Source organism: Mytilus trossulus, chromosome 11 (assembly GCF_036588685.1).
Source record: "Mytilus trossulus isolate FHL-02 chromosome 11, PNRI_Mtr1.1.1.hap1, whole genome shotgun sequence".
Taxonomy (NCBI): domain Eukaryota; kingdom Metazoa; phylum Mollusca; class Bivalvia; order Mytilida; family Mytilidae; genus Mytilus; species Mytilus trossulus.
In genome coordinates, this window is record NC_086383.1 from 29,461,728 (window position 1) to 29,485,223 (window position 23,496).

The 23,496-nt window shown below is 31.9% G+C and overlaps 1 protein-coding gene across 1 annotated transcript in view; it reads right to left on the reverse strand.

The window, feature by feature from the left end:
- LOC134689929 (protein PHTF2-like) overlaps positions 1–22,767 on the reverse strand; it is a 42,439-nt gene extending 19,672 nt beyond the window's left edge. Inside the window, exons 1-9 of the mRNA XM_063549895.1 lie at positions 22,671–22,767; positions 14,693–14,923; positions 13,836–13,892; positions 12,708–12,777; positions 10,708–10,804; positions 10,244–10,358; positions 7,785–7,912; positions 2,977–4,276; positions 1,837–2,028 (exon numbers count right to left, since the gene is read on the reverse strand). Of these exons, the coding sequence (XP_063405965.1) occupies positions 1,837–2,028; positions 2,977–4,276; positions 7,785–7,912; positions 10,244–10,358; positions 10,708–10,804; positions 12,708–12,777; positions 13,836–13,892; positions 14,693–14,734 (2,001 nt within the window). The 5' untranslated portion in view covers positions 14,735–14,923; positions 22,671–22,767. The remainder of the gene's footprint in view (positions 1–1,836; positions 2,029–2,976; positions 4,277–7,784; positions 7,913–10,243; positions 10,359–10,707; positions 10,805–12,707; positions 12,778–13,835; positions 13,893–14,692; positions 14,924–22,670) is intronic.
- Between the last annotated feature and the right edge of the window lie 729 nt (positions 22,768–23,496).

The window sequence follows — 23,496 nt, forward strand, 5'->3', positions numbered from 1 at the left end:
CATTTAAGTGTAATTTCATGGACTATGAAAGTCCCATTTGTCTGTTATCTTCTTAACACTGCTTATTTACAAGACCCAAAGGAGCAATTTTTGAATGCCTTGCGCAAATATACAAGATCTTTGCTCAATCAGTTTCTTCGATGAATTAATAAGATGAAACATTGAACTTTAATGAAAAAATTTGAGCAAACCTGGGAAAAATCATTAAAGGCATGATTTTACATCTCAAAACTTGAGGATTTTTGTGAGATTGTAAGAAAAATTTACTTATACAAGTAAATTTTTCCAAAAATTAAGGGGAGATTATTCAAACATTATTTATTTACTTATATGTGTATATTTTTTTTCACTTCTTCAAGTAAATAAAATACACTTGTACAAGTAGTACCCCTGTCTGAAATATGATGGAGTGGAAAAAATATGATTTTAATTTATAATAGTGTAAAAACATAATTTATTGTACACTGAAGTTACACATTTGAAATCAAAATTATACATGTCCTCAGTTAATCATGAGTGGTAAACAAATATAATAAAAGATAGCTCTCAGACATGTCAAAAGACAGAATATTAATAGGATTTTCTAATTAATCAACATTCATGACATTTATCAAACATTAAATAATTTTTTTTCGAACATCTTAAATTCCTATCACACTTATCATGCTAATATAAAAGGTCTGATATTTTTTTTTTTAAACTTTCTACTGTTTAATTTAAATCTAAACCTAAAACTGATTTTTCCATTCCAGTACATAGTGCTCTGAACAAACTGTAACAAAGTATATTTTTTGCTTGGCCAATATATAGATACATTGCCCTATGCCAGATGCTAATTTCTGATAAACATCTCTTACCTCTGCGCTTCCCTGAGGAAAATGATAATCATATAAAGTTTTGATCAAGAAGAAAATAATATTTTTTAAAGACTAGCAGCTATAAATAGATCTTACAATAAAAGCCATGCAAGCATTTCATTGGATGATCATTTTTCTTTTCTCAATATTTATATGATATCTGTAAGTTTGCTGTTTCCTTTGTAAAAATTATCAAAAATTTACTTACACATAATACAGTTTATTATGAAAAACACTAACATACTTAATTTGCTTATAACATTCAAGATTGGTATGAAACTAAAATTCTCTTAAATAGTCCAATTTTTTTCTTCTAAAAAGCCAATTTGAAATTTGTAAATTAACCAAAATAATAATAAACCAGTAAAAAGAGTATTCTTAATAAAATTGTTCATCCACTTAAAATTTTATTATGTTTATATAGTACAAGTTTATAAGGTACTTAGAACAGTAGAATTCTACGTACAAGCTTGACATTAATGCCATACGATATTCAATATATGTATGTTTAACAAATGTACCTGAAGCTGTCTTTTGTATGGAAATAAGACTTATTATGCTCATCATTATTTATTGAAGTTTTTCTTGTGAATTCATCATTGAAAATATTTTTCAATTTACCAATACAAAAATGATGTGATGTTACTTTTGATGTTAAGGGAAAAAAATTCAATGTCAAGTCATATATTGTTACCATGCTAGAAAAGGCCAGAAAAGATAAATTCTTAGATTCTCATTTCGCTTTAATTCAATCTCCCCTATTAACGCAAACACATAGAACGTTGTTTACTCTATATTTTTGACACATACACATATATTTCAACAGGTCATTTCAACTGTGACAATAGTCATGAGAGTTCATTGCTGTCTTAAATATTTTTTAGAGAATTTAGTCTACTTTCCCAATCTCCCCAAAAAATTACAGGAGAATCTAGGAATTATTTTTCATGGCTTAAAAGAAAGAGTTGGCTATACATACAGGTTGAAGGAGATTTATTACGTGTATGTTGTTCTCTCCTGCCGTTTGATTGGCTGATGAAGAGTTCAACACTGTCGTTGATGTTTCTTGCCCCGCCTCATTTCCAAGTTCAACATCTGATCCACAACTACTGGAATATGTGGAAGTGGTATCATCAGATTGTACCCTATCTTCCCAATCAGAGCTGGTCATCTAAAATAAAGAATAATAAAACATTTATTATAGTTATGTTAAAATTCTATATTTACTGTTTACAAAATTTGCATTTCATGCATTTTCTGCACTACAATGTACTAACTTAAGGACTTTCTTCCCAAGGAATATATAATCAGATAATGGGGGTCTCATTAAGGGGTTCTGATCCTGGATCCCACTTACTGTTCATCTTTTCTGTCAGATTCCTGTATCCTGTTTACACTATGTACGTAAGCATTTCTCATTTTTTTGGTAATTTCCCATGTCTGGCTAGACTTCATTTCCCGTTTTCATGGACAATAATTTGACTTTCACATGTCACGCTTACAAAATAACAGCAATCCTGTGTCATGCTTAGGCCCCAATGAGACCAACTTTAACCAAAGTTGTATTTAGCAGAACCTTTTGCAATTTTGGGTCCTCAACCATATCAATAATTTAAGAAAGTTCTTTCATTGTCTTTATTTGGCTGTTGTAACTTTTTTTTTTCAAGCGTTATTGAACATGTTGAAGAGTTTTTTGAAGATGAAACATGCATCTATCATTCACAAATTTAATCCTGATGTAAATGGCTAGTTCATTATGCAGAGATATGTTGAATAATTTTATATAGGAATCTTACTCATGAAAAAACTTTTAAATCACTTTCTGTCAAAATTTATAGGAAGCATGCAAAAACATCAAATTACCAAATGTGGTGAATAAACTCGATTCAAAAGTAGAAGACATGGTAGAAGTGGAATGTGTTTCTTCAAGATTTTGTTTTCCAACATGTTTTCGTGCTAAAAAATATTTTTAATCCACAGTGCCCATAATTTTAGCCATGTCAGTAAAACAAATGTTTGTGATTGTCAAATCCAAATGACGATAGTATCTTGGCAACTACACTACTGTTATTCCTATTCTAATGCATTAAAATAGAAATTGAACATCACATACATTTACCTTATGGACACTAGCATGACTGGCTTGGCTTGTTTCACCATCTGAGGAGCTGATATCTTTCTTTAAACTTTCCTTATTTCTAGTTATTGTTCTCTTAGTTCTATAAAATGGTCCAGACTCACTGCTTTCATCTCCAACAGTATGGCTTCGTCTTCTCAAGCCCTGAAGAAGGACAGTTTTAGCCTTTAATTGAGTTTCTTTGTCTGATTCAGAACCAGAGTTATTCCTTTCTGGATCAGTATCTGACATCACTTCCTTTTTAGGTTTCGGTATTGACAAAGGCAGGGGAACAGATTCTGACCTGAACAATAGAGTTTTGTTTGTAAAATCAATTCCACTATCCTCACTTTGAGTCTCTCCATGTCTTAAAATATTCAACTGTTCCCTTGGATTTCTATAAGAACTGGATCCTGGTTTGTTGTCTTTGGCTTGCACTTTATCTGACTGTTTATAATCTGTTACCCCACTGCCTCCTACAGCAAAGGTATCAAAATCACTGGTACCTTCATACTCTAATGTATTGGACTCGGGAGCAGAACTGGAGCTTGTTATAGAGCTCAAACTATCTGTAGATGGGTTCATAAAATCCACAGCTTCCTCTGCAGTTAAATTTTCCACTTTACGAATGGTACCATCAGTAAAATTGGGAATTTTTAGTCCTTCAATAATATTGTCACATTTTTCTGCCAAATGCATATCACTGGACAACACATCTATACCTGTGTGGCTATGGCAATTGTTATGTTTATGTTTTTTAGCACCATTCTCTTGATTTGATATACCACCTGGGGAAAGTTTTAATTCTAATTGACTTTTTTCTTTTTTATCTGTATCAATTTTACAATTTCCGGTGATTTCTTCTGGTTTCCCACACAAGGGAGGAGTCAAGTTTTCAAGATTATCTCTAGTTATCTCCCCTTTTGAATCATTTGTAGTTTTTTCTATTTCTGAATCAAAACTCTCGGCTCTTTTGAGAGAACCATTATTCTCCTCATCAGTTGTGTATGTTTCACTATCTTGACTTTCCTGTTTTTTAATTCGATCATCCGGAACAATTCTCAACGCTTCTTCTTGATATGCATCGCTCCAACTTACAGATTTACTTTCAATTCCGCCATTTTTCTTTGTTTTCACAACAAACTCCTTATTTTTCACAACTCTCTTGGGACGTCTGTCGACACTAGGAGGTGACTTTCTGTCAACATCCTGTGGTAGTGTTGACGAATTTCTTGATGGTTTATCACAACCATGATTCGGTGATGAAGATGATAATGTCCTTTTTCTCCTGATCTGATATTCTCTACAAAAAATTAAAGAGTGTCTAATTATAATTATGGTATCATCTTTTCATTTTGTTTATTTATCTTTGGGTTTTTTTAAACATGCATACACAGAAACTTTAAATATTGTAAAGAAACAACAAATTCAAAACAGAGAGTAACACATACATATATAGTATTTCACCAAGTAGAGGTCAAAATAAACAGCATTATCAGCAACAATTATGTTTTAAACAGTTTTCAAAGCAACAGTTTGATTCTTTCTTTTGTTCAATGCAATCATTGCATAAATCTAATTTTACTACACAAAAATAATTCAATAATCTTTATGACAGAAGCTTTAAATAATGTTTATAAATCAGATTTATACAAAATTTCTTTTTTTTTTACAAAATCATAGTGTATTGTTTTGTGCGTGTAAATAACATTATATCTTTTGGAGTAAGAATCTTACAATCTGATTGGTTGATAACAATGTTGTAACTAAGAACCCATCCCAGTTCACCTCAGATATTATGTAATATGGGTGATTGAGATCTGATATTTATAGATTATTGTTGATTATCTCAACGAGATTGATTTTCTCGCTTGAGCTGGTACAGCAAAAGCGAGAAAAGCAAGCTAGTTGAGATGACCAATGATAATCTGTTTATCGCTATTTTACCTATGACGAAGTTGTCAATTTCAATGTCAATTTCGTTAGCAACGCCACGTGACCTCCTCAGTTTCTAACGATAATTTTTCCATATCAAGCCAGAAGCATGATATGAAAATTATCACAAAAAAAGATCAAAGGAAAAATGCACCAAATAGCGATAATTATAGATTATTGTTGATCATCTCAATGAGATAGTTTTTCTCGCTTGAGCATGTATGACGAAAGTGAGAAAAGCAATTGAGTTAAGATGACCAATGATAATCTGTTTATTGCTTTTCTACCTATGACGACATTGTTAATTTCATGACAACAGGCACATATGTCCTTAGTTAATGTTTCTAGCAATAATTTTCATATCATTCAATTCCGCTGAGAAAGAAAATTATCAGTCAGCAAGATCAAAGGAAAATTTTGTAAACTAGGGATATTTTACCTTATAGATAGATTTGATATCCCTTTGAGATCTGTGTGTGATATATGAGACTGGGTTCACAACTGTTGTATTCTTTTGAGATTTGAGATCCTTTAATTTTGAGATCTGTGTGAGACATGAGTCTGGAATACAACTCTTGTTATATATTGAGATATGATAACCCTTTGAGATCCGTGTGAGATTTGAGACTTGGATCACAACTGGTGTATTCCATTGAGATTTGATAACCTTTAATTTGAGATCTGTGTGAGACATGAGTCTGGAATACAACTATTGCTTTATAATATATCCATTTAAGATCTGTGTGAGACATGAGTCTGGAAAACAACTCTTGTTTTATATTGAGATTTGATATCCTTTTGAAATCTGTGTGAGACATAAGGACTTGGACACAACTGTTGCACTATAGTGAGATCTAACATTTTACCTTATAGATTTGATAACCCTTTGAGATCTGTGTGAGATATGAGACTGGGATCACAACTGGTGTATTCTTTTGAGATTTAAGACCCTTTAATTTTGATATCTGTGTGAGACATGAGTCTGGAATACAACTCTTGTTTTATATTTAGATTTGATATCCCTTTTAGTTCTGTGTGAGACATGAGATTTGGATACAACTGTTGCACTTTATTGAGATCTGATATTTTACCTTATAGATATGATATCCTTTTGAGATTTGTGTGTGATATATGAGACTGGGTTAACACATGTTGTATTCTTTTGAGATTTGAGATTTGATACCCTTTAATTTTGAGATCTGTGTGAGACATGAGTCTGGAATACAACTCTTGTTTTATATTGAGATTTGATATCCGTTTGAGATCTGTGTGAGACCTGAGACTGGGATACAACTGTTGTTTTATATTGAGATTTGATATCCATTTGAGATCTGTGTGAGACATGAGTCTGGAATACAACTCTTGTTTTATATTGAGATTTGATATCCGTTTGAGATCTGTGTGAGACATGAGACTGGGATACAACTGTTGTTTTATATTGAGATTTGATATCCCTTTGAGATCTGTGTGAGACATGAGACTTTGATACAACTGTTGCACTATAGTGAGATCTGATATTTTACCTTATAGATTTTATAACCCTTTGATGTCTGTGTGAGATATGAGACTGAGATCACAACTGGTGTATTCTTTTGAGATTTGAGATCCTTTAATTTTGAGATCTGTGTGAGACATGAGTCTGGAATACAACTCTTGTTTTATATTGAGATTTGATATCCCTTTGAGATCTGTGTGAGACATGATACTTGGATACAACTGTTGCACTATATTGAGATCTGATATTTTACCTTAGAGATATGATAACTCTTTGAGATCTGTGTGAGATATGAGACTGGGATCACAACTGGTGTATTCTTTTGAGATTTGAGATTTAATACCCATTAATTTTGATAACTGTGTGAGATATGAGTCTGGAATACAACTCTTGTATTATATTGAGATTTGATATCCGTTTGAGATCTGTGTGATACATGAGACTTGGATACAACTGTTGCACTATATTGAGATCTGATATTTTACCTTATAGATTTGATATCCCTTTGAGATCTGTATGAGACATGAGACTTTGATACAACTGTTGCACTATAGTGAGACCTGATATTTTACCTTATAGATTTGATAACCCTTTGATGTCTGTGTGAGATATGAGACTGAGATCACAACTGGTGTATTCTTTTAAGATTTGAGATCCTTTAATTTTGAGATCTGTGTGAGACATGAGTCTGGAATACAACTCTTGTTTTATATTGAGATTTGATATCCCTTTGAGATCTGTGTGAGACATGAGACGTGGATACAACTGTTGCACTATAGTGAGATCTGATATTTTACCTTATAGATTTGATAACCCTTTGAGATCTGTGTGAGATATGAGACTGGGATCACAACTGGTGTATTCTTTTGAGATTTGAGATTTAATACCCATTAATTTTGATAACTGTGTGAGATATGAGTCTGGAATACAACTCTTTGTTTTATATTGAGATTTTATATCCGTTTGAGATCTGTGTGGGACATGAGACTTGGATACAACTGTTGCACTATATTGAGATCTGATATTTTACTTTATAGATTTGATATCCCTTTGAGATCTGTGTGAGTTATGAGACTCGGATCACAACTGGTGTATTCCATTCAGATTTGATATTTTACATTGTAGATTTGATATTTCTTTGAGATCTGTGAGAGACATGAGACTGGGATAGAGATATCTATGAGATAAGAGACTGTATTACAACTATTTTAATCTATACAGATGTGATATTTTACTGTAAATATTTGATATTCTTTTGAGCTCTGTGTGAGACATGAGACTGGGATACAACTGTTGTTGAGTGATTGAGATCTGATATTTTACCTTATAGATTTGATATCCCTTTTCAGATCTGTGTGTCAGAGATAAATTGATATATTACCTAATAGATTTGATATCCCTTTGAGATCTATGTGAGACATGAGACTGGGATACAACTGTTGTGGAGTGAATATAACCAAGAAGTAACATCAATAAAATGGGGAAAAATACTTCACATAATGTCAGCTCCTACAAAAGATCACATATCAACATGTCAAACATCACTTAAATGCATTTATACTTAAAAACTACTTTTTATTGCATGGCCACACAATGTTCATGCTTGATATTTGTTTAAAACTAGACTAGATGGGTTGAAAGCCCACAACTGCAGCCTTGTTGAAAAGTCAGTAAACTCACACAAAGGAGTAGGTCCGGTAAGACCCCTTTTTGGCCCCAAAATATAACAGTTTTACCAAATTGTTAAAGTGTAAACTTTTAGTTATTGATTGGACAGTTGAATGCTTCTGCTACATTAATATGGGCTGTTTTTGACAATACAATGCACATATATCGGGTTGTAGCACCATTAATTCATGCTAATTAACTGAAATCTTCAAATTCTATCATTGTAGTTAAATTTTAAACGGTTTCCGTGTAAAACGAAAGTGGCCGCATTCGTGTTCATCCTTAATATTGAAATGTTAGTTGTATTTTATGATAATACATTACATATATAAAGGTTGTGGATGAACACGGATGCGGCCACTTTCATTTTTGAAAAAAAACCATTTGAAAAGTGACGTTTTTTGGCATATTTGAGAGACTTTTCATATTTGAGCTTGATTCGGATCGTTTTTAATGACTAAATCAGTTAAAATCTTTTACAAAAACTACTTGAATCAAATGAAATAGACACTCAAGTGTTTAAAAAGTGGTCAACATCTTTCGTCACATGAAACTGAAATTTGAGGCCAAAATGAGTCCTTACCGGACCTACTCCTTTGAACTTGACCTAAGTCTGTAGATCATCTTTTTACACACATATACCAAAAATCAGCTCTAGAACTTAGGTACAAAATGTGTGCTAGAAACACCATATCTAGTATTTTGATTGGTTGATTTTTGACTCTCAGTACAATAATCACGCTTTAAATATTTATGCCAATTATCAAATGATACATGACTATGCCCATAACAATAATAAGTTGAATTTTAAAAAGACTGATATATTTTTTTTAATTTCATACTTTTGTCTATTATATTAATGAGGATCAATCTTTAAATTGATATTCTAATATGACGTCCTTATTACGCTTTGTTAACAACGTCGTGTTCTAATGCGCATAAAAAATATGTTTGACACATGCGCACAAACTAAACGTTATTTCCATCGTTATTCTTTAAAATGATTACATTTAAGCAGCTAGCATAAACTTTAATTATATATTTCTATAAAACAACATATATTTACCCTGCTCGTAGTTTTTAAACTTATCAGATATGAAATGTAATGCACAGACTCCTCGGTGAGGAAACGGGAAAAGCCAAACAATTTTACGGTATTTTCGTACGCTTCGACCTATAAAAATACTATATTTGTCCTATTAGAATCGATGTAATTCCTTCATGTCATGTTCTATGCTCATTTAAACATGGGTAGGCATTATATTTGACTATATTTTACACCTCGCTAACGCTCAGTGTAAAATATCGACAAATATAATGCCTACCCATGTTAAAATGAGCATAGAGCACGACATGAAGGAATTATTTCTTAAACTGTATTGATCTGGTGAAAAATACTTATCCATGTGTACAAGCTTTGCCTACAAGGATCTGACAACACTTCCATTTTACTTTCTAACCAAAAGCCTAAATATTTTACTATCTACTGAAATTATGTGGTCTACAATAGGACAGATCTCATAAATCTATGTAAGTTTATACAAATTATAAACAAGTGAGTGTGTCATTCTGAATATTATTTTTTTGTTGTTGTTGTATATATATATTGTATATTGTATATTCATGTTATTGTATTTAATGTATTAGATTACACATGGTTTACATGTATTTGGTGATGAGAATAAAAATATAGATATAGGTAATTATCACATATTTGTTATGAATACCTTAGGTTTTGCATATGCAATAACCTCAAAATTGCCCGGGGCAAAAAAGAGATATTGATATTGTGCCCTGTTCCTAATGACATGACGTCATTGCATCCTTAAAGACATGTTCGTGAAAAATTGTTTAAGATTTTACCTTTTAGGTATCATTAAGATGTTAAAATTGACCTTTTTTTCTCTTTTCTGCAGAACTTAAATATGTGATAAAAAGATTATATCATGTCTTTTCCATATTGACCCGGGAATCATCCCTCGACCCATATCGGCCCTCAGCTTAAGCCTTGAGGCCAATATGGGAGTCTCAGGATGATACTAGGGCCAATATGGAATAGGGCATGTTATAATCTATACTTATTACATTAGCCATGAATGAAGTTGTGTAAGCAAAGCTTGAACACAGCATCTGTATTTTAATCAAGGTGATAACTGAATGCTAATGACTTACATCTTGTGCTAGCTTAGCACCCACGTTCTGGCAAAAAACAATAGTTGTCAATAATTGTAATGTATACAGGATCAAAAGGAAGGCAAAGAATCTCTTTGATGTCTGCTGTAACCACCTTAAGGAAGATAAAACATGATATGTGTCAATAATTGTAATGTATACAGGATCAAAAGGAAGGCAAAGAATCTCTTTGATGTCTGCTGTAACCACATAAAGGAAGATAAAACATAATAGTTGTCAATAATTGTAATGTATACAGGATTGTTATACATTATTGTTTTTAGACCCAAATTATAAAATATATTTTATATCTTAAAATGAACAAATCAATAATCAAAGGAAAAAATACATTGCTGTGAAATTTGTTGGAGAGGGCTATAGCAAGAAACAATCAACAAAAAAAATGTGGTTAAGTCTCAATATAAGTCTTTTACGGGATTCTCCTGTTTGAACTTGTTGCTTACCATTTATAATGAAAGGGAAAGAACAATACACGACTTATAGCTTTGTGTGCTATGTATGTCCATGATACCTGTGGCTTGGCTCTAGTAAATGTTGAACCTAAAATAAAAATTTATTTTATGTATCTATTGTAAAGTCATCAACATTCCTATTTCTTACCAATCATTTTATAAAATTTCTAATATAAACAAGAATGTGTCCCCAATACACAGATGCCCCACTCTCACTATCATTTTCTATGTTCTGTGGACTGTGAAATTGGGGTCAAACTCTAATTTGGCATTAAAATTAGAAAGATCATATCATAAGGAACATGTGTACTAAGTGTCAGGTTGATTGGACTTCAACTTCATCACAAACTACATTGACCAAAAACTTTAATCTGAAGCAGGACAGACGAACGAACTGACAGACGATCGGACGCACAGACCCGAAAACATAATGCCCCTCTACTATCGTAGGTGGGGCATAAAAATACATTATGATGTTAGATAGTCCATTCAAGTGCCATGTTACATGAAAAGTACATAGATCTGACAAAAACAAATTCACTAAATTTAATGCAATATTCTGTGTCACCAAAACTTTTTCATGCAAATGAGTTGTCTTTTTGAGTTATTGTCTATAAGGTTGCTGAAGGATGGACAAATAGAGAGACAGACAGACAGACAAGGGTATACCATACTTATATAATAGTTCTTGAAAAACTGGTCATTATCTTGATATATGGACTGCCCACAGGACAGTGGTATTGACTAAGATGGTGATAATGACTGAGCCGAAGGCGAGGTCATTATCGCTGTCGCAGTCAATACCAATGTCCTACGGGCATTTTTCTACCAGTTTTTCAAGAACAATTATGTTTATTTCATTGAGAAACCATGTTTTGGAAAATTCTAATAAATTCAAAACGCCTAAAGCAAACTCGAGTAGTTGAACGATTTCTATAGCAAAGAGTGATGACCAGTCGTAGTAATACTGCCATTCATTTTAGTGCAACTTTTCAGTATATACATTCTTAATTAAGTTCTCTTCAATTTTACAATTCACAAAGAAATATAATAAACAATTCAATAACTTAAATGTAATATTAAAAACAAGAACATGTTTTATAAAGGTACATCTTTTAAAACAGAGAAACCACACCCCACCGGTCATTAACAGAGAAACCACGCCTCAACAGTCATTATCAAACAGAAACAACGCCCCAACGGTCATTATCATGTAAAAGTTCGTTAACTACCGGTTTTCTGGTCTGTTTTGTTCTGTTAATGACCGATGGAATTTATTACTGAAGATTAATGAATGTCATGTGACCCCTTTTTATCCAATAAGAGAATCTTATTCTCAACCGATATGAAATAAAATATGTTCTGTAAATAGTTTATAAAAATGCATGAATATATACTAAACTAAGTCCTTTGAATGCATTTCTTATATTCATTTCAAAACCATAATCATATTATGGCCAAACATATTTCATTTAGTGATGGTTGATCAGAAACTTTTGCTGTTTTTTTCAGTTTTGAAAAAGTTTAGTTATTGTAAAATTGATAAACAATAATAATAATAATCTTTATTTCAAGAGGGTATGCTCAATTAGTACAAACACTATTCTCCCTTGAGGCCCTCACACTCCACTAACAATGCATCACACAATTTCGTCATAAAAAAGATAAACGAAAGAAAACATAATCAAAATTGATATATTATCATTTAAATAATTCCTGGATTTTCAAGTAAAAACTTAAAGCAGTTTGTTTTAAATGTATTTATGTTTGACATGTGTCTTAGTGCTTCTGGTAGTTTATTCCATAAAGTTGGGCCAGAATATGAAAAAGATCTTCTAAATGTGTTTGTTCTTGCCCTTGGTATATATTCAACAATATATTGTATATTGTGTAAGATGAGCACATATAAAATTGATATGATCGAGTAATGTTTATGTTTTTCATCTGTTCCAATTGTGATTTTAAGTGCAACTTGACCCTAGTACTATTACCTCTGATTAAATCAACATCTATGAACTCTGTTTTGGCTCTAACTGATCTTCTTGGTGCATTTCTGATACCCTAAGAAAGAAAGACAAAGAAAAAACAAATAAGAAAAAAAATCATTTGTTTAAACCCTGGATCCACACAAAAACTCTTTTGGCGACTGTAAGACATTTGTTTGTCATATTTTGTTTTTGTTCCTGATGATTAACATTATATGCCATTAAAATTGTCAATACAACTGTTTTGGTGTTTCGTAAAATAAATCACTATACAAAAAGAATTTCTTTCAAAAGAAAAAGCACACAACGCTCTGCCATTGTGACGATTGGTCAAGAAAAAAGAGGGTAAATATATATTGTAGAAAAGAGAAATGATTTTTAGATAATGTAGATAATTTATCCTATGTTATATATCTGTACATGTTTATAGATGTCAACAAAGCTTTAAGGTGGTACCCAACACCTTCACTTAAATTAATTTGGCTCGTTGAATTTTCATTAAATTTTGGCAAAGTACTTACCTCATGTACTTAATATTCCATTAAGGGCGCAACGTTATTAAAACGTTCAGCTGATTTTTCAGAGTTATCTCCCTGTAGTGTTAGGTACCACCTTAAAATAGTACTAACTGTCATATATGCTTAATGATTGTTTTCTTTTTTATGTCAATTTACATAATCCTCAAGACTTGCAATAGTTGCCACTGTAACAAATGAATTCCCAACTAAATGAAGAATGTGACATTTTTTTTTTACAGTTTTGCAATTAACAAAGGGACACAACACAAGAATGACAAAAGTGTTGCCTCCCATTTTCCAACCTGATCTGGGTTTTCTAGTAACAATTAATAAGCATTGTGTATGAGTTTGATAACACTTGGTTGTCAGATTTCAGTTTGCTGTTTTTTTCAGTTTTGACAAAGTTTAGTTATTGTGAAATTGATAAACAATAATAATAATAATCTTTATTTCAATAGGGTATGCTCAAGAGTTAACACAAATTAAATTTTGATCATAAGGATGGACAAGGGTAAAACTGAATCACTTTTATCTAAGAGGCAGTTTAATTCTCCTCTGCAGCATATGTATAACCTGTCTGTTTTTATTATTAAAAAATTCTATATTCTATACTTACCCTTAAAACTTTACGATCTACACTCTGTTCCCACAATTGTTTATCATGAAGACCAATCTGAAATGAAAACAGCATATATAACACTTAAATGGGTACTGTATCTGAACTCAATCAATGTAATTAAAGAAAAAAAGGAATATAATGCCGTTCACATGGACATTTGATTAAAATTGAATTCATATTGAATGCAAATCCAATTCACTGATCGCATTCACACACTCTTCTTTTATAATTTGAATTGACTAATTCGAATTAGTCAGTTCGCATTAGAAATACGTTTTAGTTAATACAAATTAAAAGTAAAGTCGTTTGGACAGTAAAGCGAATTTGACGCGCATTGCAATTCGAATGAGAATTGACATTAGGATGTAAAATGTTTCGAATGCGAATTAAACTAATTTGAATTCGTTAATGCAAATCGAATTTGAATTACGTGTGAACTCAGCATAAATGTCCAACAAGACATCATCTTTCTTAAAGTCTTATGGCAGACTTTAGAAATACCCAAAAATCATTCATCTAATAATTATTATTAATACAGCAACAATTCATGTATTTGAATCACAATGAAACAATACATTGATCTAAACATGTCAATTTTTTTTTTTGTATACAGTTTTGAACATTAATCGGGCCATAAGTTCTTATACTTGAACAAGTGTTGATTTGTTTAGCATTTGCCAATCAAGACTTTTTGTAGCTAATTATATATGCAGTATGGGTTTTGTCAGTTTTGCTGATTGTTTAAAGCTGTACCTACATATGTTACCTTGAGAAGGTTTTAAGTCATTTAGTGTCTGGTGGAGACTTGTCTCATTGGCAATCAAACCCCATCTCGTTATTATTATATTTTATACCTTTTTCTGATACCATGCTACAGAGTCATGAATTTGGTCCATTCCTTGATGGACCCCTTTTTAGAAAGTCTTCCTTGTAGTTTTCTAATCTAGAAGGTCTCTGAACTGATGCAGTGTATCTTCCTTTATTTCAAATACAGTTACGCAACGAAAAAGTATAGATTACATGATTTATATACACGGGTTGTTCTGTGAATTTTCTATGAGGACATCTATCAAGTCATCATGAATCTGAAAAAAATAAAAATAATTATTAAAATATTTTTTCCCTGATTTTTTTCTTCACCCGTATAGCCATGATAATGATCATAACAATTGTTATCCATTTGATTGATGTGTTTGAGCTTTCAATTTTTCTATTGCTTACAGATTTTCTGTTTCATCATTTCCTCTGAGCATGCTGAGTTGGTATTTTTTTCATTTTTTTTCATTTAACACGTATATTTAGGGACAACATCAAAAGTTCAATGAAGGATAAAAAACTTAATTCACATAGTTTTTTCACTGACCCCCACACACCCCCTCTTAACTTAATTTGGGAAACATTGATTGACCTATAGGGATATATGTAAAATTGATTTTAGATAAACAAAACTTGCAGCAATGTTGACCCCCCACCCCAAACTATTTGATTTAAGTTTTTTATCCTACATCGATCTTTTGATGTCGTCCCTTATCATATCTATATTGATAATTGTTCACCATAAAGTTTTTTGAGGGATTGAACAGTAAAGACACATTTACTCCTGAAATAAAAAAAAACAATTCTTATTAATAAGCAATTTTGTAAAGAAGCTTTTTTGTTTTGTCTAATGGAAGAGTTGCGGTTATTTTCAACACACAATTTTAAATATGAAACAATGTAAAGGCCTAAAAAAAAATTATGTTGTGCCTAGCCCAAGATATGAACAAATGCATGAAATGTGGAACGCTCAAAAATCATAAATCATAAAAAATTATATTTACTATATTTTAAATTAATCTAAATTTAAAGATTAATCTTAGTATACCACCAACTTACTTTTCAAAACAATACTTTTTCAACAACAACATATCATGCATAAATGTATAGTCATGAAACTTTCAAAAAATAAAAGGGGAATGCATCCATCATGTCCATGAGACATAGATGATGCCCCCGCTTGCATATCATATAAAGTTATAAAGGAACATAAGGAAGTACACCACTAATTCATGGTCCCATTGCTTTCTATGTTAAATTCCTCCGTTTCAAGCAGGCACACCTCTTTTATTTTAAGTTCAAATAAAGTGGCAATCATTGCATTTCAAAGCAACACTTTATGGTGTCTTGTACTGAAAAAATCAACATACCTTACATGGCATATAAGAAAGAACTGGTTCCGGGAACTTCAGATGTTCCAAAACAGGTACTTCAGATCTGACAAACAGACAAAATGTACCCTCTTTTTAAAATTTGGTGCAGTTTTTTTAATATTCAAAATTAAAATGATCACCAGTCCTTCAGCTTTCATTTGATACCAAAAATACGTAAATATTCTACATAATTTGAAAGTTACACTCATGCGTAGGAACTATTTTGTGTTAAATTATTTTAATGTACTATTTTCTGGTATGTGCTTTCTGGGGGGGCCTGAATTAGTGGTGTTATGACCTATCTATGATCTATTTCAAGCAATAAAAAAAATATAAAGCTTTAGTCCAAATACTATTTTATTTAGTTAAAGCTCAAATTGGACTGGTAGTAACATATGGGTTATTCAAAGAAAACTGCATATATGTATATTACCAATGGCCAATACAATTTTTTTATTCACAATATTATTGTTTTATTTATTAATTTCTATTAGGAAAGCTATGTGCTTACTAATGGTCATATTTTTATCAGAGGTTCTTCATTAAATAAAAATATATTAGTCCAAACTTAAGACATAAATGAGAAATTATCCCCCCTTTTTTCTTGAATTTGAAAAAGGCTTTTTTTTTGTATGAATTATAATTCTGTGGTAAAACATAGATTAATAAGAGCAATTTATATATCCCTCAGCTAGATAACTTGCTAAACTGGTCCAAAATTGCATGTACAGTGAGATTTTAGAATTCTTATATGAGTATATACCATGTATACCATTTGCCTAGATTGTAAAAGGCTACCATAAGAAAAACAAAAAAACTTGAAAAATCATGAGATTATTTTGACCAACATGACCAAGAGCTATTTTGTTCCATAAACAAGTCATAAAATACATGTTTTATAGATTTCAATCACAAAAAATGCAAAAATGAGAACTTGGAGTCAAGTCTTATCTGCATGCATGTTGTATGACCATAAAAGGCTAACATTCTTGAGTATGCCAATTTAAGAGCTTAAAGGAGTATGTTCGATAAGGTCCTAAAATGGCCCCCTTTTTAAGCCTAAATTTCAAACTCAGATTTATCGACCAATATCACGATAAATTATAGCTAATACATTGACTAGCTAGGATATAAACCATTTTGTTGAAAATTTTACGTTTCTGCATTTCATTATGACGTCACAAGTTGTACTCATGTTGATTTTACACGAAAAAAGCAATGAAAATGGGTAAAATTCCATAGATTACTGGACAGGAAACATAGAGCGCATTCGTCGACAACAAAGATCTTTTAATATAATGTTTGTGAAGACATTTCACATGTCTTATTTGAATCTTAAGCTTGTCGACGCCTGCGCTCTATGTTTCCTGGTCCTGTATTTGGTTGAAATCTGGCTGATTTTGTCAAATTTCACCAAAATCCCTTATTTTGACCTTTTATGGATGTAAAAATCAACGTGTTAGAATTAAACTTTGACAAAATCTGTCCTGTTTAACTTTCTAACATGTCTTTAAGGCAACTTAAAACATATATTGTCTTGTATCTATGAACTTTATAATTAGGGCCAAATATGGCTCTTACCGAACTTACTCCTTTCCCATTAGCAGGACGGTTGACCCCAAAAAGATGATTAGACATGATTACTAACATCATATTTGACTTATTTTCATTGGAATATGTACAACTTCTAAAAATTGGATTTCTGGTGATTCTCTGTAATAGGAAGTACACCACTAATTCATGGTCCCATTGCTTTCTATGTTAAATTCCTCCGTTTCAAGCAGGCACACCTCTTTTATTTTAAGTTCAAATAAAGTGGCAATCATTGCATTTCAAAGCAACACTTTATGGTGTCTTGTATTGAAAAAATCAACATACCTTACATGGCATATAAGAAAGAACTGGTTCCGGGAACTTCAGATGTACCAAAACAGGTACTTCAGATCTGACAAACAGACAAAATGTACCCTCTTTTTAAAATTTGGTGCAGTTTTTTTAATATTCAAAATTAAAAGTCCAAAAGTGTTCTACAATGATCACCAGTCCTTCAGCTTTCATTTGATACCAAAAATACATAAATATTCTACATAATTTGAAAGTTACACTCATGCGTAGGAACTATTTTGTGTTAAATATGTACTATTTTCTGGTATGTGCTTTCTGGCCGGGCCTGAATTAGTGGTATTACACCATAACTGAAGAACAGTAAAGGTGACGCTATCCAAATTTGTTATTGTAATTGATCTAAGTTTTGAAGTATTACATGTATTAAGTATTGTGAATAAGCTACATGTATAACATTTGGTTGAGGCAAACTTAATTAAAGAATGGAAACGAAATTCAGCAAAATTGTTCACTTCCAATTTGTAAAGGGGCATAACTCTGAGAACAGTAAAAGTGAGACCACCAAAATTCAAACTTGATTTGTATTTTGTCAGTGTTCTAGCTAGAACGTTTGAACAGGGCACAGCGCCCACCCTATTTTGTTGGATGCTCTTGCCTTTTTTTCTGTCATTTTCTCAGGCACCCTGCCATTTTTATGACGAAAATCTCGGCAATTTCTGCCTTTGAAAAACCAGCAAATTTCTAATTCTTTCATGAATGTTCAGGAAGTTCACCTAGCTGTGTCAACTGTCCAGTTAAGTAATCCATTAAGTGCATGGCTTCAGTTGACAGCTTTGGTGTCAAATAATTGCAATTGTTAATTAACACCAATTATCTTAGCTTAAGGTCATAAATAATTTATGTATTTGACTATCTCAAAAATGTTTCACTAAAACAAAATAGTTACTTCCCCTTTTTTGTCACCTTTCACAATATTCTTCTTAAATTAATGTTCTTTTTCAAACAAATATTTAATATATATTATAACAAATTAAACGATATGCATTTCAAAATATTACTTTCAATTAAATTCACTTTAAAACTATTTTTCACATCTTAACTTCCATCAATTGATTTATTAAACATGTGCATTCAAGAAATAATTTGAATAGGAAAAGCTGTTTCAATGCCCTACTTAGGCCTAAAAAAAAGAGATATGTGTTTCTGGTAACATCATTGTGAAAAATTGGGTCGGTCGGCATGGTAGGTTGGAATTCTTTTTTTTTTTACATCGTAAATAAAATGCGGAAAATTATCATGTTTTTTCCAAGTCCGGATGCGTAAATAGTTTCAAAAACCGGAAGTGTGCCATTTGCAATGGGGCTGCTTCATTTGTTCTAGGTCGGGCTATGCCCGGTTTGCCCTATCACGTGACCGGGTTAAATATGGCTGAAAATAAAACGAGTGGAACGGGCTGGTTTTAAAGATGGTGACAGAAGTTCAAATTTATACTTTTTTGCTTTCTAAGCTAGGGAATATAAAAGATAAACCTTTTAACAATAAATATATATTTTCAAAATGCAATCTTTTTTTTCTGAGGCCTTTTTCATCATAAAAACGTTTCTCGTGGATAATTTAAAAAATTTGAAAATAAAATATAGCATGGCAATTTAATATCGTCATAGTGGACCAATGCAGTATCATGTAATATACTAGTCTGATTGACAAAAATCAATCTTCACCTTTTAAAATCTGATAATTTATCTAAAATTGCGCTCCCCGCCATACTTGCATGACTTGTATGACCAGCTGATTGCTTGCCCATGAGTGAAGACAGGCGAGGGCGGCGTATGCCTATTTGCACCGGCGGCTGATTTTACAGCAAATGAAGTGACTGTACATGTGCCTATACCGGAAGGGTCGACCGGGCTAACCCGGGTTAAGCCATTGTTGCAAATGAAGTACTACCAATGTGTTTGAAGCACCTGCTGTGCAAATTTCTTGGATTTTAACCTATTTGGAATACCTTTTGACATAATAAAATGTTTTACTGGCTTTCTATGCAAGAGGAAGCAAGAAAGAAAAAATATTATGTCATCTATCAGAAGCCTGTGTCAAAAACAGGGTCGGTTGATAATTTTTTTTTTTTTTTTTTTGGAAGATCCGCATGGTATTTTGACCCCGGGTTCAATTTTTAGGGGGTTCAAAATACCATATGACACGGGGTTCAATTTTTAGGGGGTTCAAAATACCATATGACACCGGGTCATTCTTGCCATTTTGGGTCTGGTCAACCAGGACAGATTTCCAAATAGCTGAATAGTAATAACTTTAAAGGTACACATATGGACCATAATTTAGTATTCGGCCTTTGGTTTCTTTTTGTATCCTTTTTTAAAGTTCTAAAATTTTAACTTTTATTTTGTGGGTTGTGTTGGTGTTAGAATAGTATGAATGGAACAATTGAGTTTTTGGAGAAAAAATTAATACATTTTGATTCACCGTTTACGTGACATGAAACCAAACAGGAAACCAATCTTTATTTTCTTTATTTTGCACAATATAATTCAAAAGGCATAAATAAACACCATTACTAGTGTTACTTGCTTCATGTTAATATTTAAAATCTATTTTCAATGTTATATTAAAGTTTTTTTAAAACCTGACAGGAAAACATAAGAAACCGAAAGCATTTTTTTAGTTTTATTTTATTGCAAAATCTGCTTAAAATAATCTGAACAGTATACTTTTTCTTAAAATCCATCTTTAATGTAACAGTATTATAAAACTCCTAAATATGTGCTTGTTTTGAAACAATAAGTACAATTTATTCAGAATTTTCCATATTTTCTTCATTGATACAGGATACCATAATCGTTGTATCTTGATGTTTAAGCCAAAAAAATGTATTTATATTTGGTTTTGATATTCCAGTTATATACAATTTATTCCAAATCATTGGCAATGTAACATTCTTTAAATCCAGTAAAGAAAAAAACTTTTAACTTGGAATTAAAATCTTTAAAATAGGCACAATGTGATACTTGTGACCTGTACACCATCTACATGGTTTCCACATTTTAACCTACTTTAGTGGGCTAAAATCAATAAAGTACTTCCGTTCAAGTCCTGCATGGTAAAAGTTTACTTCTCCTTTGACAAGTTTATTGCGTTTCTGATAAGTGTTTGCAGAACATGAATAAAAAATATTAATTAAAAACTGTGACAAAGATTCCAACTTTGTACATTCCAAGTGTAATGGTATATTAACATGTATTTTTTATTAAATTATATTTATTCACCTAAAATATCCAGTAATATTTACTGCAGAAGTTAAATCAATCCAACGAGCATTGGTACAATGATAAGAGACGTAATTTCGATTGATTTTTCCAAGGACTCTTCACGTCATTATCGGGAAACGAAGTGTGTTCTAACGTCTGTCAAATATGAAATCGATTTTGTCAAGTCATTGGGCATTTATTTTCACACAGGATCGTATGTAACATTATGCACATAGGAAAAATAACAGACCACCAGCGCAATCTCTTTGACAATTGTATTTTCCTCTTTTAAACAAGACGAAACAAGTCTACAGATTATGTTTGCTAACATCCCGTTGGAAACAAAAACAATGTTTAGACCTAGTATTTCGTACATCCAGCCGTAATGGCGTGATCACATGTTAGTCACATGTTTCACGTATGACCGGAAATGAATAGACAAACAATTTTTATTAAAAAAAAGGAAATAACTGGCCTTCTGTTTCGTGTGAAATGTAACGCATAACGATAACGTAATTTTCTTACTTAATTATTACGAAGATCAAAACAAGAATGTAAATCATCTCGGATTTACCTGTTTGAACATCTCGCGAGAGTTCATACATTGTCATATATGCATATTGTTTTTAAGAATTCTATTACAACAAAGCAGATTACATCATCTAAAAATTGCGTTACGAAATCGGACACAAAAATCACGTCACTGTTCTTACATCTGCTACATAAATACTTATAATTCTCGGCATTTTCTTCAAACTATTCTTATTGTTCGATGTTCTTTGTTATTTGAAAGCAAAAGTTACAAATTTGCCGGTGACGAATACCTATAAATCAGTCAGCGTTATGCTCCTCGGAAGCAAAAAGTAACGCGAGAAACGACACAAAAATACGGTTGTAGAATCTTTGAAATTCGTATATTTTAATTTTTTTTCTAGGGAAGAGTAGCATACACTTGTATGTTGATAAAAATAATGGCATCTTTAGATGTAGTTGCAACTTTTCTTACAGTAATTCACATTTTATCACTTTACTATAGTCATGATAGCAGGAACATATATATTAGATATACTGTTCCCAGCTGATAGTTATAGGAAACGGAGCCCAATAGCAAATTATGGTCCATATTGTTTAGATGTGGTTGAATACTGATACACCAGAACAGAACTCAGATAAATTTTGATGTATAATTAACTTATTATAACAAAATAAAATACAACTTACAAGCAAAGCCAAATGTCCCTCACTGGCTCAGCCATGTTTGTAGATAGATGTTATTGAAATATGGAACAACTGGTGATTTTTGATCAGATTTTTTTTAAATATATTTAGCTCCATTAAGAGAATTGGTCAGTTGTATTTCAAACAGCTTTGAAGAAGTCATAAAATTACATAATGTGAACAAAAACAATGATTATGACCAGCTGATGATTTTAATGTACGTGTTTTAGTTTTACTGTTTGCAAGGTGTATATTCTCCAAATAATGAACAGTAATTTCTTATCTGAAGATATTTGTTTTAAATGTGTGAATGTTACCTGTATGGGAAATAGTGTCAGTTTAAATTGCAAAGAAATTTTCATGGAAAAACGAACACAACGGAGTCCTCAAATGAACTTGACATTTTGTTCGACTATTTTTACCTTTTCTCAGAAGAACTCCGAGAACATATTTTGGCGGGAGTTTTGAAATGCAATGAGAAACCTAATATTTATACCCAGCCGGCAAGGACGTGTAAATACTATTGACTGTAATATGTGACGTCCTTGGTATAGCATACTATCATTATATTTGAATATATTTGAAGGACTAAGAAGCCATGCTATTTGAATTACATGTGCCAAAATGAACTCCAAAATCATGATCGGATTGTAAATGAGTTCAGTCCCTGCTTTGTTTCAACCAAACTGTTCAAAGCGCTTTTTGATGATGATGTATCCGAAATAAAAAAAAAATGTTATAAATATTCACATTTTTAACTTCGAAATTAAAAAAAAACTGACACGATTCAGCCATTAAAAGGGGGGGGGGTGCCCAACCCGGGACAAAAAGGGGGTCCAACTATATGTCCCCATTTAAATGCAATGATCGGCCAAAAAAAGGGGGGTTGCAACCCCCGACCCTCCCCCCCCCTGGATCCGCCAATGCGATTTAAAAACCAGAGACATATATGACGACGAAACTTTGCGGCAAACATTGTCTGGTGACATATCAGGTAGGCCTACTTTTTAAGTAGAATATTTGTATTTCCTAAATTACAGAGCCCAAATAGGGCATAAAATCACATACAATTGATTTCTCTAATTCTTCGTCACATGATTTATCAGCCCTTTGTGCAACCATTGTATAAAACATACATGTACT